The 19,101-nt window shown below is 40.4% G+C and overlaps 1 protein-coding gene across 14 annotated transcripts in view; it reads right to left on the reverse strand.

Moving 5' to 3' along the window:
* The window catches only part of AGBL1 (AGBL carboxypeptidase 1), a 489,849-nt gene that overhangs the window by 428,585 nt on the left and 42,163 nt on the right, over nt 1–19,101 (reverse strand). For 13 of the 14 annotated variants that reach the window (XR_014885983.1, XR_014885981.1, XR_014885977.1 and 10 more), the window contains 5 exons: nt 17,491–17,528; nt 7,915–8,123; nt 3,126–3,306; nt 2,115–2,188; nt 47–163 (listed from right to left, as the gene is read on the reverse strand). Coding sequence is in view for 2 of the 14 variants with exons in the window: in XM_010717491.4 (XP_010715793.1) it covers nt 47–163; nt 2,115–2,188; nt 3,126–3,306; nt 7,915–8,123; nt 17,491–17,528 (619 nt within the window). In the remaining 12 variants the exon portion in view is untranslated. The remainder of the gene's footprint in view (nt 1–46; nt 164–2,114; nt 2,189–3,125; nt 3,307–7,914; nt 8,124–17,490; nt 17,529–19,101) is intronic. The other variant, XM_010717493.4, reaches the window with a different exon arrangement.

A 19,101-nucleotide genomic window follows, 5' to 3' on the forward strand; every position in this document is an offset into this window, starting at 1 on the left:
ACTTCAGGAATATTCACAAATAAAGGAAGTCCTGCCATGACTCTACCTGAAAATCATGGGAAAGTTCTGGACACATAGCTTCATATTGCCCAAGCTCTTCCTCTGGCCGGTCAAGCCCTGGCCTTGACCTCAATTTGTTTACATCTGTCTCCAAGTCATAATCCTACAAAAACAGAGATAGAAAAATATGTGCATATTTAGCATGACCTATATGTACTTATACATGACTGTAAAAGTAATATTCTGCATAACATTCTTTGTTTCCATTATCATACTGAATCCCGCAATTGCTTCCCCCAAACTCATGAGAACTCATAAACTCAATTAATATAATGGAAAATAGAGGCACAAAAAGAGAGACTAGGTTGTGAAAAAGGGAAATTTGGAATTTTGCTGTCTAGGAACATACCTGGAAATACTGTGAAAAAACTCAGTTAAAAAAGTATCTAGACCTACTTGCTTATACTAGAACCTATTTATAAGCATGTCAGCTTGAGAGGATCCGTAATAAGGGACATCAACAGCTACTAGTTGTTTCAAAGCACATCAACAATTTCCCTTATCTTGTGCAAACCAATAGGTATATGTTCTCCAGACACAGTTGGTAATATTTTGATTCAAAGAAACAATATTATTTTAAAAAAGCGTATTTACCAAGAAAATCCCAATAATACATCAAAGAAAAATAGCCTCACAAGCTACCGGCAAAACTGGAAAGCTTGACAGTTCTACCTTTGATTTAGTCAACCAAATGACATCTCTAATTAAACAGAATGGCCCAACTCAGCATCAGAGTTTGCAGGAATCAATTGCTCATATTTTACATTTCTCCCTCGACATTGTTGATACATAGCTTTTAAACTCTTTCCCAATCAATATTCTGTACTTTATCCCTAACCAAAAAAAACAACCAAACAAAACAAAAAAACCCAACAAAACAAACTTTTAGATAGTTATCACTGAAGTAGGGATAAGAATTATATCTGCATCTTTCATGTTTAAAAGCAACCATGCATCTATGTGCAACTCTCTATATCAGATTTCAGAACCAAAATGAAGTTTTGGTTCAAAAGTTATCTCACTGAGAAAGGTACACTGAAAGTTCATTACTTATTCCCTGTTTCATCATGGGAGATACACAACCAACATACCAAACAGATAGTATTTAAAACTCATATTCAGAGCAAACTCTTAGGCAAAAACCACCAAAGAAATGCTCACTTCTGCTTGGTAAATACATATGAATAATGAAATGGAACACATAGGATCTGTTTCTGAACTAATTAAAGAAGGAGATAAATTCTCAGTGAGCCTCATTCCTAATAAGCATCTTGATGAGCTCTAAAAGAGAAACAAAACATACATATAGGGCCAAGTTAGGATGCCGAGCTACTGGTAGGGTTTTCATTGTTGTTTTGTTAGTTTTTATACTTCCTTTTTTATATCGTGTGACAAATCAAATTAATAGGTTGGAGAAAAACAGGGCAACAAATGAAATGGACCTTCCACAGAAGTCTCAATCATATCTAAGTAGTCTATGTTTGCAACTTCGTTTCTTCCCAAACCAAAACACTTTCCCTGGAATATAATACTTCACACTTGTGTATAAGCTTGTATGTGCCTTCAAAACAAAAGTTTGTACAATCATCTTCAGCTGCTGGCTAGTTTTCTTTCGTCTGTTTTGCCAATTAGGTCATGGCAGAGAGAGAGTGCAAAGGGAGAAACCAGAGGTATTGAATATTACACCTTGTTACTTGTGTGCAGCAGCAGATAATGAAGGTATCTAGATTCAAACGCCTCACCTATAGCTTTTTCTTATGATAGGTGTATAGCCCAACTGTGCTCCGATACGGGAAGAAAAGGAGGGTTAGGCTTGCCTAGGTGATAAGCCTGGTAATTAATAGGATAAATGCAGGGGACTCTTCACTGAAAGACAGTCCTTTCTTTTTCCATCTTTCAATTATCATTTTATTATTTTATTATTCATATAACATACCCATGTGGAGCACATATATCTACATTGTCTGTTTAGACAATTTATCAGGATGTCAAAATGGACAATAGTTTATTTTCCAGTGTATGGATGATAAATAAACTGTCATTTACATACTTACTTCCTCTTTGCCCTCCACATCATCTTTATTCAGGTCTTTCTCCATGTCTTCCTCACTATCACTTTCATTATCATCTGCAGAAGAGAGATACAGGCAAATGCATTCAATCTAATATCCCTCTCAGGCCCTCCACAGCAATACGTGCCATCTCATGTGCGGCACACATGCCTTCCAACCAACACAATCCTGATTAAAGCAGATCCCATTTCTTAATCTGGTATAAATGCATTTGGCACTAATTCTCACAGTTTTTAAAGCTCTGTTCACTTGGAATCAAGCACTGCCTTTCAAAACCATGACAAATATCACCATGATACGGATCCAACTCTTATTACAAAGCCATAGAGATTTTCTGCTTGGCTGCAATGACATTACAGGATGCTCTTAATCTATATTATCTAGATTAGGGTATTTTACTGCTATCATCATTACAATATCTGAGTATCTTCCACGTGCAACTGAAAGCAACAGAGAAATTGCTTGTGCATATCACAGAGTTTACTGTTTCTTTGTTTCTGTGGAGTGGTTGTTCTGCCTGTGCCCGAGTTCTTACGTCCAGCAAGTGCCGAGATACATCATTTACTCATGTAATTTGCCCGCTATCTACTTTTATTTTAGAAAGGAGAAAGAATAATATGTCCCAAAATAACACCGAAGGCAGTGTTATCCCCACAGCCATGCACAAGCAGTTGCCTCCATCTCTCTTGCTGTCATGGAACTGTGGCACTCCCAGCCTCTGCCACGTTCATTCTGTTCCATTACTTTTTGAATCACAGATGGGTTTATTTACTTATACTATTCCCACCATTTATTTTAATCTTTTCTCATTTATTCTCCAAAGAAAACCTCCAAGCGTCAAGAAGATGTGGGGGTGGTTCTATCCCTAATGAGTATCACTGTAATGCAGGCTAATTTTAACTACAAACCTCAGGATAAGGCAGATAAGACTCCCTTCCCCAGACACTACACTTAATTCTCACATCATGCTCCATTTCCTCCTACCAAACTCACCCTTCAGCAATTTACCTTCAGATCCCATACACGGACGCTCAGTCTTGACGTTCCCAGGAAGAGGGAAGGAATAGGAACTTCTCACTGTCACCAGAGGCAGAGGCTCCTTGGGATAGCACTTTCGTAGAATCTGAGTCACAGTGGTTACAATTGGATCCAGATTCTTGCAAGATAAACAGTCCTAAGAACAAAAGAACAACAATATTAAGACGGTGTCTCTTACAATTGCCCTGCCTACTGCATGTGATCTCCTAGAAATGTTCTTCTGATTGCAACATCAAACCATTACTATCATGTAGGGTTTTTTCCCCTGTTTACAAAAAAATTAAAATAATAAAATAATAAAAAAATTAAGTTCTGGAGTCTATTTCTACAGAAATACAGGTTCCCAGGGAATTTCTATTCTCATTTAAAAGACCCTCTCTACTCTTCAACATTCGAGTCACAGCATACTGCATCCATTAGAGAGTATAAACAGTAGCACTGAAGAGATAAATTCCTTCATGCAGAGATCCTAAATTCTGACTGTCAATTCACGACAAAATCTGTGTTTCTGTATCCTTATTATTGCTATCTCCAGAGCTACTACGTCAGAACTAACACGGGTAAGCCAGGACAGCTGCACCATCTGAACTCATTCATCTCTAAATGAGAACACTTGCTGTACTCTCTTCTATATGGTTAAACATTGGACCAAATAGCCTGAAAGAACACCATGTATCACCTAGCCCAAAATACTGAATTCCTTCAGAATCTTAAATCTACTCTTACAATCCAATGTAGAAAACAGAAACATAAGGAGCTATGAGAGCCTTGGTCTCTATTTTATGCCTTTCCTTACTGCTTGTGAACCAGGATCATGCATGAATTTCCTACTGGACACCTTATTTTTATTGTAACAAGAACCTACCAGAGGGGAACATGTGCATCTTTAATGTAACAGACAGGCAGTTTAGATAACTTATTAATGCTGTTGCCCAAAGGCACATTGCTTAAACACATGCAATGTTCACAAAACCAAACCACCTTATTTTCCAAAATCTTCACATTTCCCCAAATACCATGTATATATTGTATCCATCCACAGCCTTCACCAGACTGACTAATCTATGCAGCATCCTTCCTAAGGTTATAAGTTGTACCATGCTTACCACCAAGCTGATATCTTTAGTGATTTGGGACTAAGGTTTAGCCCATCAGAACAGGAATGCAATTCAAACAGCAGGAATGTGCTGTATGTCGAAAGAGGGATATTAAAATAAGTTCTAATATCTAAAAACTTTGGTCTCTCTTCAGTACAGATAAAATGGTGCTCAGTGCTACTGTCTTACAGTCTATAGTTAAGACATAGTTAGGATGCTGGCTGGACAAGAATTCAGCAGATGCAGTAAGAGGTCAGAAGAACATAAAGCCCTTTTTAATAAGCAAGAACAGAAAAATGGCTGGGTTGATTTTTTTTCTTTATTTTTTTGTTGTTGTTGTACAGGATTTTAGTCTGTTTTCTCATGTATGATTGAACAGCATTATAAGATTCAGTGGGATTAACTAGGATTCCTGTAGGGAGACTAGAAAAATCATCTAAAGCTGACATGCTTACAGGACTCGCTACAAGAATCTTAATATGTATTTCTGGATCTCTGGCTGTCACAAACAAGGGTGAGAAAAAACAATTTTGAAAGCATCTCCAAGGAAATTCTACAGCAGTTAGAGCAAAAGCCAAGGAAACTGATTTCTATTTCAAGTTCACCCACTCATATGGTATTTGGATGCCTTAAGTTCACTCGTTATTGAAGAAAAGATAAAGCAAAGTTTGCATGTGGGGACAGAACAGTCTTGACTATAATTTACTATACTGTATAGTTTACATGCTACCATTTACTGAGGAAAACTGTTCTGTGTTTACCAGAACACAGTGAGCGCTCGGCTACAGCCATCTTAATTCATTTCAACATGAACTGAGCCAGTCAAGAGCAGGGCATTTTCATACTGACAATTTCCACAAGAGGAATTATTCAAGAACATTATTTGAAAGTAGTGTTTTTCTTCACAGAAAATTAACTTACAGATGTTAACAAGTCTTCAGATAAAAAATTGAATATTTTGGACTACTTTCATTACTGTTCATAAATTGCTTTGAAGTTCCAACATCACATGGTTTACAGGTGACTGATTTTTTTGTTTGCGTGTGAACTATCCTATTTATTTTGCAGTGAATGAGGGAGCAGAATGATTCCTTAGCCCAAAAACTCCATGAACAGCTAACCTGAATTCAGGGGATCTGCTTTGGGTTTCTGTAGTCAAGCTTTTTTCCTTAAAATCTATAGCAGTCTTACCAAGATATTAAAGAAAGGCTTAGATATTACACCAAGGTAAAAGATAATTATACTAATAGGAAACATAGAGGGGAATATAGAATAACATTAACTTAGAATAGACTCTATATACCAGATGAGCTTAAGAAATCACATGGGCAGATGATATAATAGCAAAAGAATGCCCTATACTATGGTCTTTCCTAAAGCAGACACAAACCAGTCTTCTTGTCTCAGAGTAGGCAGCTGTCAGTCACTGCATGCACAAAGCCAGACGGTTGCTGATGTGAAGAAACTATTTAACTGCCGCTGCAATCTAAGCAAGGCTTGGAAAAAGAAATGGAAGTAGGAAGCGTTTCATTTTCACAAATGATTTTATGGTCTAAAATTATTTTTCATTCCAGGTAGGAGTGGAACTCAATTTTTTTCTCCGAGTTCTCCACAAACCAAGTTGCACTTTGTCCCAGTCAGTGTAAGGAAACTGTCTTAGAACAACAGGCTCTTTCTGAAAAGTCATAAGCTTAAAGGCTGTAAAGGTATAAGCTCTGGTATTCTGGATACCCACGTAAGCCCAGGCACTTCAGCTGTCTGACAGTCCATACCATGAGCAGTTGGAGAGGGTTCAGTTGAAAACCTGCCCTGTGAATGGGGGCTTCACGGGGGTTTGTCATAACAAATCCATCCCAGCAGAGCTCTTTTGACTTCAATAGATCAAGGGGGAAAAAGTGTCTCAGCAGAACTTTTCTAGCCAGCCCGTAACACCTTTAAAATCACATTAGTTGGTCAATTTGCTCAAGACTAAACACCACAGCCAGCACACTCCTAAAGGCATTACAACGTTGTCTGCATAAAGAACCACTGCTTTCCCAAGCAGGAACTGTCTTGCCCTCTTTCTCTCCGAAATCTGCAGTTCCTCTTAGAAGGATGAACTTCCCATTTTCTCTCCACTATCTTTTTCTATTTCATCATCTATGAAGATGTTGATAAACTATCAGTGGCAGCAGTAGTCTCCACATTCGGTCAGATCTGAGAAGAGTGAGATCTTAGAGGGCTGCCAGACACCTACTGCTCCACATCTTGTGGAGAGACTGACAGTACAACAAAGAAGATAGTGAGCAAATGTTGAGCTTTGAGCCTATTAACTCTGGTAATTCCCCTTCCAAAATCAACCTAAGTAGCGTAGAGCAGAAGAGAATAAACTAGAGGCCCCCGAAGCTGTCATTTCCACTCCACTTCTAACCTTTGGACAGATTAGCCTTCTCAATGCTCACTGCATACTTAGTGTGTCATTTCCTGTTTATTCACCCAAGGTGACCCCAGGTTTGCACTTTTCATGGTGTTGCTCCTAGGCTGAGCTATCAGGAGATGTTAGCTCAGAAAAAAACATGGGCCGTAGAAGGCACCTGAGAGAGAATAAGCTGACATCTACCCCCCAAGCAGCTGTTACCACAGTCCCTAGTCAATTTTCTGCACATCAGGGTGTTGGCAATAAAGAGCTGATTCTCCCTGAAAGCTCCGCTAGCTGTGGCCACCTCATCCCGTCTGAAGGGAAGGCATGGGGGGAGGAGGAAAAAAAACAAAACAAAACCAAACTTCTGTCATTCTATCTCCTACTGCTGTTAGAAATATCTTTCTAACAAGAGAATCATTCATGATAGCGACGGAAACAGTGAAGCAGCAGATATATTGCCTTACAGTCCAGTGTATTAGATAGAGGAAAAGCAGATAGGTGTTCATCCTGTATATGATGGTTCCGGAATCAGTTAATGCATCAACCATTGAGAATTACAGTAGAAATACCCCTTGTGGAATTGCACGTGTCAAGAACTGAAGGCTTCTCTAAAGGAAGCATGCAGGCAAGAGACAGAGAGGAAAATATTACTGTTCTATACCAGCCCTTTCTACATCTTACAGGGTTCCCATCTTCAGGACCATCATCTTTTTTTTTGACAGAATTACATTAACGTTTCACAAGGTTAAAATTGGGCCTACTGAGAAGCAAGTAATTGATGTTTGTCTCAACAAAAGCCTGGCTAAATCAACACTTTTTGGTAGAAAAGTGATTTAGTGGAATTATCCATCTGATAGAAACCTAGGATACCTGAAAGAAACCATGTCATGAAACACCTTAACTCTTCTGTGGAAACTCTGCAGTGCACTTTGGGAGAGAATGTCTAAGCAGAGAATTGAATATGATGGAAGAGAAAAAATAAACATTAAAAATCCTGGACTATAACTCCTATGAGGCTCGGTGGGGATTAATATTAGTTTTAAACGGGAACATTTTCATTGGACTGAAAATTATCAATAATTTTTATTTTGACATTATCATTTTTCACTCATGACAGAACTTCTTGCAGATGTAACATCTAGATTTCAAGACATGTTTACACTGAGAGAGAGGATGCAGTGCTAACTACCACTGAGAGACAGCTAACTACCAATCCATTTCACTAAAGCACAGAAGCACCATTTACCTGCACACTTGTGAAGAGAATCTCCATACCTCGAGAACCAAGGAAAGTCTCCCTGCCCAGCTGGATGTTGGTGATGTGCTTTAGGCAGAGCAGGAGACCTCTACGAATATAAATGTAGTTGTTGGAGACATCATTGTGATGCCAGTCTTGATAGAGTCTCAGCAATCCACCCAGATAACCTCTGTTCACTGCTTGTCGGCTGTTAGATTCTGAAATGAAAGAGAAAAGGATGAATTAAACTCTTTCAGCTGCTCATTCTATTTGACAGCCACACAGCTATGCAGTGCTTATAAACTCAGACTTTAACACCTCTTCCTCATCTCATGGACAAAGCTAAATCTTTTGTTGCTGTTGCAGTTCAAGACATTATTTGTTAAATATGAGCTAGGTTCTTGGAATTACAAAAAAATGCCTCACATCTAAGTGGATACAGTTGGTCAGAAGACTAAAAGAACGAAGGCTTTCTTTAAGCAAACCAAAGCTGGGGTAGGCACAGAGCCCTTATCTCCTTCCAAGTGCTAACAAACCTAATCCAGATCACAGCACTGTAAGCGTCCCTGAAACTAAAGGAACTCCTGAGGAATGAGAAAAGCCAAACAATAAGATTAGCTGACAGCAGGTCACACGCTCTTCACACAGAGTGTATGTATTTTAGTCCTGACAGAACACCTTGCTGAGATCAACAAACACACAAACCTTGTAGCTGCACAATCCTGTCAACTGTTAACTTCTAAATACATTCCCACTTATACCTCTATAATGAAAGCCACGTATCAAATTATTCTGGAAAATCATAGCCTGTCTCCTAACATCATGAGACAAAATAAAACCCCAGGTATATGAAAACTAATAAAATACCAACATGAACAGCATTTTGGGCTCTCTTCTGCTGCTTTCTGGTTTTGAAAAAAAATTAAAGGGAATGTTCAGATCATTTTTGAAGGTTTTACAACAAAGCTCAAAAGATGCTTTCAAAAATAAAAGCTAGTTTTATAAAAAAATATAAAAGGAAAGATGTGATGCTCTCTTAACCATGTGGCTCTAGGATACAGAACTCAACAAAGAAGATCAGAAAACTTGGTGATAAAAAGTGAATTCTTCCATATGACCATTTTGCAGCACAGCCCTTCGCCAACTGTGCTCCGTGCCCTGCCTCACAGGACAAATATGAAACCATACCAGATTCTAGGCTCCCTCCCTTCAAACTAACCCTGCCTAAACACACTTTCCCAACTGGTCTTGACATTTCTGACTGTGATAACACATTAGAAGCTGTCAGGAGCTCGCCAATCAACCAAGGGACCAGGTAGCATATGTGAGACTGGAGCTCAACTCCTTGAATACCGATCAGAGTTTTCAGCTCACAACAGATGGCTCTTGGTATGGATTCTCCAGAGCTAGTAGGCTCCAATTCATTTCCAGTCCACTAAAAAGAGTGCCAGAACCTTTCACACCTGGAACATTAATCAGCAAGGATTCACAGGGCAGGAGAAGAGAGAGTAAAAAGGGATAAAGATGCTGGATGAAGAAAATCAGTAGCAAGGAAGCCATAAAGAGAGAAGCTAGCACACAGCTAACCTGAATCCCAGTGATGTAACAGATAAAGATTTTGAGAAGGGGAAGGAAGTTACCTGCAGTCATCTCAGTTTGCTCTCTACAGTATATCAGCAAACTCTTTCCCAGAGAAACGATTGGAGGGTAGCTCTGCAGCTACTTGGCCTTGCCCTGCAGATTTCTCTACCACTGACATCATAGGGCAGGTGACAGCGTCCCAGCAGAAAAATCCCTCATTTTAATCCTGATTTGCATCTTCACACAACTCTGTTGATGCCTCTGCACTGCCTGCACGTCAGGCTGGCATTCCATTCTTATACCTTATGCACAGCTGTGCCCAGACACCTACACTGTGGTTTGCATCTCTGTGCAGCCTTTTTTCCCCTTTTTAACCTTCTCATACTATCTCTACCAGTTCAGCTTGTATTCTGGGGCTTCATGGTTGTCAGACTTCTAGCTTAACTTTCTCCTTTGACCTTCACTCTGTTCTTCTCTCCTTTTTTTTTTTTCTTTTTCTTTTTTTGACTCCCTGCTCGAAAACTTTAATTGCTTGAGAATCCTTTATCAATTACTTTATTCATGATTTCCTGCTAATCCTCAACTAGCTGTCATGTTTACTAACCTGCAGGATGACTTACCCCTTAAATCAGTCAATCTTCCTTGAAGAATTACTCAGAGAGCTCTGTAAAAGTCAATAAGTGTATAAAACATGACAAGAAGAGTCAGGCAGTGTAAGATAGGGACAATTTGGATCAGGCTCAGAGCCTCCCTTAACTATTCAGAGGCAGATGAAATTGGACTAGAAGTAAGGATTTACAGCCCCTAGCATTCACTCCTTGAAGTCCAAGCTTTCTGTGTCATTGTCAGTAGGGTGAAGGAAATGCCTGGAAAGCACTGCAGGAGCTGCTTGGGGAAGTTAATTAAATAGAATTCTTATCAGATGTGTTCATGAGGCTTTTGTAGAAACATTAAGGTTGGAAAGGATCATCTAGTCCAACTGCCTACCTACCACCAACACAGCCCACTAAACCACGTCCCTAAGTACTACATCTGCCCTCTCCTTAAAAGCCTCCAGTGATGGTGACTCCACCACTTGACTGGGCAGCCTGGTGCAGTGCATCACTACTCTCTAAGGAGAGTCAAGTCCTTCGAGACAGACTTCCACATTTGAATCCCAAATCCATGGGGCCCAGAAGACAGCTGTCCCAATGCCTCAGTCTTATTACTGGATGAAAAGCACAGAGAAAGCTGAGAAGGACAGCTTTTTTACTTGTTTCCCTCATGTATTCTCCTGTGCTTATCTCCTTTAAGATCAGAACAGTCACTTTGGGAAGAGAAGCTGAGATAGTCAGTTCTGCAAGTAGATAGGAGAGGCAGGATTATACTTGGCCAGCACTTTCATCAAAAGCAATGAGAATTAACTGAAAGGGAAAGAAAGCTTTCATTTTCTTTCTCTCATTCCACTGATTCACTTCTGCTCTTGTGTGTTTTTTTCTTCTAGTGTTTTGGTTTTTCTCTTCCAGATTTTTTCAGTTGTACAGTCAAAAAAAGTATCAAATAAACGAAGGAGGAAGTATGCCAATATCTCCAGAAGGCAGAACAGAAAAAGAAGGCCTCCCCCACCTGTCTGTGTCTGTTGGTGTCTCAATCTAAGGCTGCACCTGCATGTGTATCTGTCTATACATTGGCACAAATACAGATGGTGGAAATGAATCATACAGGTATAAGCAGAACTGCACAGATTTGTAGGCAGCAAGAACCCACCCCTCCTGGAGCGAGTGTGCATGATCTGTGTTGGTGAAGCAGCAAAACATTCTATGCCTTTTGACCCTTTTTGTTATTATTTTGTTAGTCCCTCTCCTTTTCCTTGAGTGCAGCCAATGTTTTCAGCTGAAACAGAAATTCTCCTCTAGGTAGCTTCCAGGAGTGTCTAGGCATGCATATGGGAATACCCAATGTCTTCTTTATTTCCCCATTCATTTAGAACTTATCACCCCTTCTGGCTTCCAGGGCAGTCCTGTTAACCAATGAAAATATTCTCTGCTATAGTGACAGAATATCCAGCCGAATAATCTGTTCAGTTGGTTAGGAGAATGTGACATGGATGCTCAGCCAATATGTGTCATTATCAAATGAGAAATGCATCTGAATTAGCAAGGGACTCGCATCACAAAGAAATCCACACTTGTGAAAGAATTCTGATTTTGCAGTGGGGGTCAAAGACAGATGAAAGCCAGGTTTTGAGTCTGGCAGATAAGACTAGCAAGGCTAGTGAGGTTTTGGCACAAGGGGGAGCATCTATGAGGCTCTCTCTTGTATGCCAGTCCCTTTGAAGCATTTGCCAAGAACACAAGGACCACTGGAAAACATGCAGCATTTTTAATCACAAAACTGAATTACAGTCAACCTGAAATATGATGAGCAATGCACTGCTTACCAGGCAGAACAAAGAGACTTATCTTTCCATCTATCTACTTAAATCTCTTTGTTGATGCCACTCAGCTGATTCGTTATGCCACGAGCATATATTGCTACAGTTTGGAGATAAGAACGCTCTGCTAGATTAACCCTGTGGCCCCTAAGGGAACAAAAGAAGAAGAAAATCTTCAGCTTCCCTGCTCTTCTCCAGTCACTGTCTCTTAGCAATTAAAAGATACAAGTGAAGTGAAAACATCTATTCTATTCTGACATTGTGAGACTGTTTTTTGCTGGAGATAAACGTGAGGGCGCCCTACAGAAATGAACTGTCCTCAGAGAAATCTTGTCACCCATCCAGCTCCGGGATAAACCCATACGTGGTAGGCTATAGAGTTCCACCTAGAAGTCAGTATTAGACTCAACTATTTTGGAAGGCAGAAGACTAATTCTGTGCCATAAACTTCACAGGCATCCTTGAGAATCAAAGTATTAATTTGAGCATTTAGGATAGAGGTCTAACACTTACACAAAGCTAGAGGCAGGACTTGCTAGCACAGATAAGTTCCTGGTCTAGGTGCAGAGACACTGTATGTTGTGAGCTTAACATCAGCACAAGAACAGCACATTTTTTCTACTCTGAAAGTCTTTCTAGCTCCAGGTTTTGGACTGTCAAGCAGTAATCATATGAACTATATCATGAGGTGGCAATTCTTCACTAATTGGCTTTTGTTGCATTGTTTGTATATATAAAAGAAAGCAAGCCAATTCCTTCTGAAATTTTTGAACTAACCTCAGAAGGAAAGTGATCTTCAAAAAGATTCCTTTTCCTCCTTTATTTTCCAGTTTCAAAGCATCTTCGAGTTGTAACCCAATAGAAAGTCAAAAATAAAGTTAAAAAAATAAATACTTCTTGTTGAAATTTCCAGGTTGATTTTTTTTCCTCAAAGTGGTTTGAAAGTTTAGACAAGGATGCTAGAATTTGGAAGACTTCCCAAAATTTGGCCACTGAAGTTTCTGAAGCCCAATCATCACAGGAGGCACAAAGACACTGCCAAGACACAGACAGTAAGCAATCACTGTTAAGGATATCAGCAGAGAACAGTGCAACTTCTTGACAATTCAACTCCTTCACATCCACCCTCAGGAGCAAAACAGCAAGAAGCTGCCATGCCCCAGGAGCTGAACGAACCTTTTTCTGTAAAGAACTTAGTGCCTTTGCCTAGGACATCTCTATAGATGAACATCAGTCTTGGGAAGGGAATAAAAAGGAGATTGAATCATTTTTCCTCTCTTATAAAACAGCTCTTCTCAAAGAGAAGCTTAAAATCAGAATCAATACTATTTGCATTCTGAAACTCAGGAAGAAAGCAGGAAGAAAGCACAGACACAGAACTTGTTTTAGATGATTATGAAGCTATTTGCAAAATTCAACTCTGATCACAATATCCCACAAATTCTGATGATAGGTTTGGGGCCAGACTGATAATGGAGTCTCAATCCAGAGGTGGGAAATGAGGTCTTAAAATGACTGTGAGGAACAAGCATCTTGCAAAATACGAGACAAATCACTGACATTGTGCTGTGTTTAACCATAGGTCTACTTTGACACAAGACCAAAGACCTATAATTCAGTAGATCTGTTGCAAAGCATTATGAATTCAGGCATAAAGGGTGCAAGCCATTCAAACTGTAATGTGTGCTAGAACACTGCTTTCTGTTCCTCACAGTTACTCGCCCCTACTTGATGCCAGCATAAAAGGAAAAGAATGACACTGATTATTTTATCCTGCCAGCCACAAGACATAATCCTTATGCTTTGATGAAAAAAAAAAATAAAAAATGGGTGAAAGGTTAAATAAAGGTTAGTTGACAGAAGATGAGGCAGAAAGAGCAGGAAGTGAGAGATGAAAGCCTGGGGGGAATAAGGGAAGAAAAGAAGAGCAAGACGACAAAAGCAGGAAGGTAAAGATACAGAAAAAGAGGGGAAAGGCCATCTGCAATAACTGCTGTTCGCACACGGAATTGTCTTGATAAAAGAGGCATGATCAGGAGGTCAGCACAACCTGTCTCTTTAAATTGCTCATTACAATTTTACTAGGCAAGCATTGCAACAAGGGCTCTGCCCATTTCCCTAACCCTTTCCTTCAATATCCGCTGAGCAAATGCCTCCGAGATCAGCTCTAGCTAATTTCCTTCAAGGCATGCAAACTGCTAATTCTGGGAAGTACAGATAGTCAGGAATAACAAATACAAGCAAAATGAGATTAAAATAACCTGCTGATAAACAAATTACTCACCAAAAAATAAATATTGGATTAAGCTCTGGTGGGAGCGGGGTTCCCTATAATCACATCGCCATCGTGTGGCTCGAGGTGCCACGTCCAGCAGGGATCACACCAACTTCGTGCCTGTCCACGCTTCTGCATCAGGTATCCCTTTTTCTTCCACATCTCAAAAACTACAGTTTGTCTTTTTTATTTTGGATGGGTGAGTTCAACCCAAAGTAATAGCTTTTAGATGTGCAGGGAAGTGGGACAAAGCCAAAGGAGGCAGGAAAAATAGCAGGTGTGCCCTGGGACGGAGAAGAGACTCTGGGAAGTACGCTGTGCTCTGCTCTACCCCTATTTCTCTATGATTATCTGTATCTTCACATGCTGTAATAAATATCTAGAAACTGAGGGAAGGATGGACAGAGGTAGCACCAGTGAAGACTTGACTAGTATCCAAGAGAAAAGACTCCTGATGCTATCGTGTTACACAGCACCATTACATCTATTTAATAAGCAGCATATCCAGCCTACTGTAATGTGATAATGAGCTCAGCCACTGAGAAAACAGCATGGTGAAGAGACGGCAGAGGAAGGCTTCACTACAAACTACTTGTTGACTGTATGTGGGCATGGCACACAGCAACCAGGAGGGCAACACATGGGGACAGGAAAGAACTCTGGATTGCTTAGAAAGAGATAAGAAGTCAGGAGTGAGAGTGGATAATCAGGCGTGAAACATCTTTTCCCTATCTGTAATCTGAGCTTCTACTGATAGAAAGATAGGGCACTTTGTTGGAAGTGACTAAACATTATTCAGCACCTCCGTGCCTGTCACTGATATCCATTTATGCATAGGGGGACAGGATAATCAAGATCCCTCTGGTCTTGTGCTGGGTATGCGAGCATTTCTTCTTTGTTGTGGACAAAGGGTAAATTTGCAGTGCCTTTTCCTCGTCCTCTCTCCGCTTATGATACTTATTCCAAACCATTTTCTTACACGTAGCACTATGCACCTGTTAAAGTGGGTATTTTGCATCAGCTTCTGTTAGGGAAGAGACAGAGGCCAGAGAGTTTCCAGCCAGGCTTTGGCTCTGCAGGAGGACTAAGTCTTAAGCAGAGCTTAAGGAAGCCTGAGATGAAGAGGGATATTTCAGAATCCATCAGGGAGACACACTGCCATCTGCCTGCTCCCTTCAAAACTGCGGGGTTTTCTCACATTGCTGTTTGCTGCCGGAAGCAAGAGGGACAGTTTCACCTCAATATCTTCCATGTATAACCATAACCCTTGTGCCTGCTTCGAACTGAAGCTTTTAAGAATCCAATAGCCCTGCAGGGAGATCAGCAAGAATAGGTGTGCACTTGTTCTAACATTCATCAGATTTGATTTTCAGCTAAGAACTCTAAGGTCATACGCATAGATAAGTTAACGTGATAAGCAAAGCTGTGCTGACAATTGCAAAAAACAGTTCAGTTCTTCTCCTGCCACGTTGACTATGGAAAAACCAGAGATGTTTCTCACATCTCCTAACCCACACCTCCCAAAAGGCACAGCCTGTTAAACTGTGTGCAGCTACACCAGAAGCCTGGAGCTTCTAGTTTCTCGAGCTTCAGGACAAAACAAAAACCAAAAGACATTCTTGCCACTGAGCAACAGCCTACAGAAAACATCAGAAAACAGAGTAAAAGCTGCCCTGCAGGCTGTGTGCTCTACTGTACATCACGTCCCAAGTGATCCTCCCAAGTGACAATGTAAGGACTGCTTTGCTCTTAGTCCTTCTTAAAATACAAGCAGCATAAGAGCCCAGATGTCTCCAGAACCTAGATTGGCTGAGAAGAGCCACCAAGAAATTTATTCTAAGAGTAAATATCCTTAAAACTTACTTCACTCCAGAAGAAAAAAAAAAAAAAATCACCAGGAGAACCTGGTGAAAAAAAATCCTTGGCTCACAAAAGGATTCCCCCACACAGCACAAACTTTTACAACATGGTTTAGAACTCATTTTACAAATTCCTTCGGTGATTAGTTCTTCACTTCTCCATAGCATCCTCATCTCTAGACCCAGAACGATCCTTGAAATAGAAAACTACTACTTTTAACATCCTGGGCCAGCAGAATTTCACTTCCCATTCCTGGTGCCTGCCATAGGACAGGAGCGCAGGAGAAAAGCTCAAGCTGCCTGATGAGCTTTCAGCTCTTGTTCCTTTTCTAGGTTTCTCTGTGCACTCCTTTCTATTCTAAATGCTAATTTTGCTTTTTATATTGCAAGCAGCTGTGGCATAGCCCCACAACCCCCCTTACTAAGATTTAGTGCCCAAAGCAGAAGGTCTTTCCTCGTTGCAATAACATGACCTTTAAATCTATGCAGCAAGGTTAATACTGGAGCATCATTTCAGAATTCATCACTTGAGCTGGTGCGACTCAGAGACAATCCCATTGCAATCTGCTCATTTAAGCACTGCTTTCAGGACTACAGATTTTCACAAATGCATTACTCCTAATACTATAAAAAGGAATAGGGGAGGGGAAGAAAAGGATGGAGAGAGAGGACAATACGCCATTGTGATTTATTGGAGAGTAGATAGTCTGCAATAGTAGAGTGCTCTTCCTTAATCAAAGCTTTATTAAGTTCTAGTAATAAAATGTAAGTGTTTTTTTGGATAGGAAAAAGGCAGGAAAGGGTAACACGTTCATTTCAGGAACAGTCACACAACAGTCCGTGACTGAGAATCCCTGTTAAATGTCGCCAGCACCCACAGCCAGCTGGTGCAGATGCCAAGCACAACCTGCCTTAGGTATGCCCCAGCAATCCATAGGCTGCAGCCCTGTCTTTTAGGTCTGCATGAAATCGCAAGGGAGAATAAGGTCATGCCTTTTTCACTGCAGAAGTCTTCCAAGCCTTTTCCAGTAACACTATTGTTTCCAGGTTAGCTCACAATACAAGAACATCACAGGACAGAGAGGTCTTCGAGCCATTTCCCAGTTATGACAGAGCAGAGCAATGAGCATTATTCACAGCCTGGACAGCTTTCCCCATTTTTTTTCCCTGTACCAAGCACCAGGACAACCACTGTTCCCTGATTATTCAAACTAAGCATCTTACTTGGTTCCCTCAGCAACTTGCTCCTGGGATCAGCATGTGCCATGGATCTGCATGGCCACAAAGCCATGAGGTGCTGAAAAGCACTACAAGACACATAAGCAGCTACCTCTTTTTATTAAGCAGTGCTTTTTGGGATCTAGGGGGAAGCGGATACTACAGGAGAATGAGGTTCAACAGGATCATTCCATCCAGCAGCACAGCACAGGAAAGTCATAATATGAAGAAAAACTTACTTGATTTCAGCAAAGCTGCCAGAGCCTCAATGGCTGCCCTGGGGAAAGAAAAAAGATGGAAAAATGTCAGTTTCTTTGATAATTTTTTTAACCTTCATCTTCATGATCTTCTGGGTCAGGCTTTGCAGTTGGTCTAAACTGACAGCTTGAGCTGCTATGTCTTACACCAGCAGAGAATCCAGTTTCTGCAGCTGACTCAGTTATTCTAAACGAGCATTAGCCCTTTAGCTTTACCGTTACACTGATTCATAGTGACCATTAAATGTAAAGAAACAGCCGCATACCCAGAGTAATGAAGCAAGTCTTCAAACTACTGCCCTAGAACCATTTCTTTGTATCACACTCAGCATACGCCCGTTCCAGACATCAGTGCTTCCATCTACATCAGCAGATAAATTCTGCATCCAATTGGAATGTCAGCATTTTCCAATGGATTCCACTCCCTCCTCCATTCTTCCCAAAATAAACTTCCCCTCCATCCTCCTTCCCACCTGCTTAAACTGAAAATGAGTTTCATTTTCTTATAGTTATGTCTCGTACTGCAGCAGCAGATAAAGGTTCCCCACTCAGATCAGGGCTTGTAAGAAACATGTTAATGTGATGTGAGACTTGCCCCATAGATCTTAAAGAGTAGATAAGCAGAGAAGAGAGATAAGCAGTGATTTTTTTGGTTAACCTTTACATCAATTCAATACACAAGTAAGCAACTCAGCTTGCCTGACTCAGCATAGCACCAATCTAAATGGGAGCCAGAGAAACCTGCACTGAGATATATTTATTCCCCACATGGTATAAGCTCCATCCTACCAGCCACTCAGAAGGTTTCCCTTTCCAGTCATGTTCTGCTGGAGCAAGAAGAGCCATGTACCAACCTGGCTTACTGCTGCAAAGTTTCAAGTGCCTACAGCTTATTGAATAAATACAGCTGCAAAACCCTTCATGCTCATGGGTTCCTTAAAATGTAATCTCTTTAGAAACCAATCCCCAAATAAAATCACATTAACTTCCATACTGAGCCAATTATCATCCTGCAGCAAAAAATTACCACTTTTTTTTTTTTTGTCATCAAGCTGCTGTCTGTTGCACGTTGTAGCAGTGGCTGAGACTAAGAAAGATTCAAGATCTGGTTCTTGTTGATGTTGAGTTGATGTCCTTGCCTAACATCATGCTTCCATAATGAATCTGACAAAGTTCAACAGCAGCATTAAAAAAAACAACAACAAACAGTCACCAACTGCACACATCTGCATAAAAAAAATACTCCAAGATATAGGGGGAAAAAGCAACAAAAAAAAAACAAGAAATAAACAACTAAAACCCCACAGTCACGCTCTCATTATTTTACTTCCACCCAAACAGCAGCCATTCAGCTGGTGGGAGGAATACTGTCATCTACCAGCCATTCTGCACACTCAGGAAAGTGATGTGCTACATCCACTGATCACTTAGCTTTTTCTTAAGTATCCAGCTTGGGACAAAGTAAATAGCTCTAAACAAATTACGATTTTGTCCAGAGCTCCTCCCAAAGCTACATGCATCTTTTAACAGAAAACATTATGTACCTAATTTTGCAGTAGTCTCTGTGGGCTTTAGTGGGCCATCAATCACACA

The sequence above is a fragment of the Meleagris gallopavo genome, chromosome 12, assembly GCF_905368555.1.
Source record: "Meleagris gallopavo chromosome 12, MGAL_WU_HG_1.1, whole genome shotgun sequence".
NCBI classification, from domain to species: Eukaryota; Metazoa; Chordata; class Aves; order Galliformes; family Phasianidae; genus Meleagris; species Meleagris gallopavo.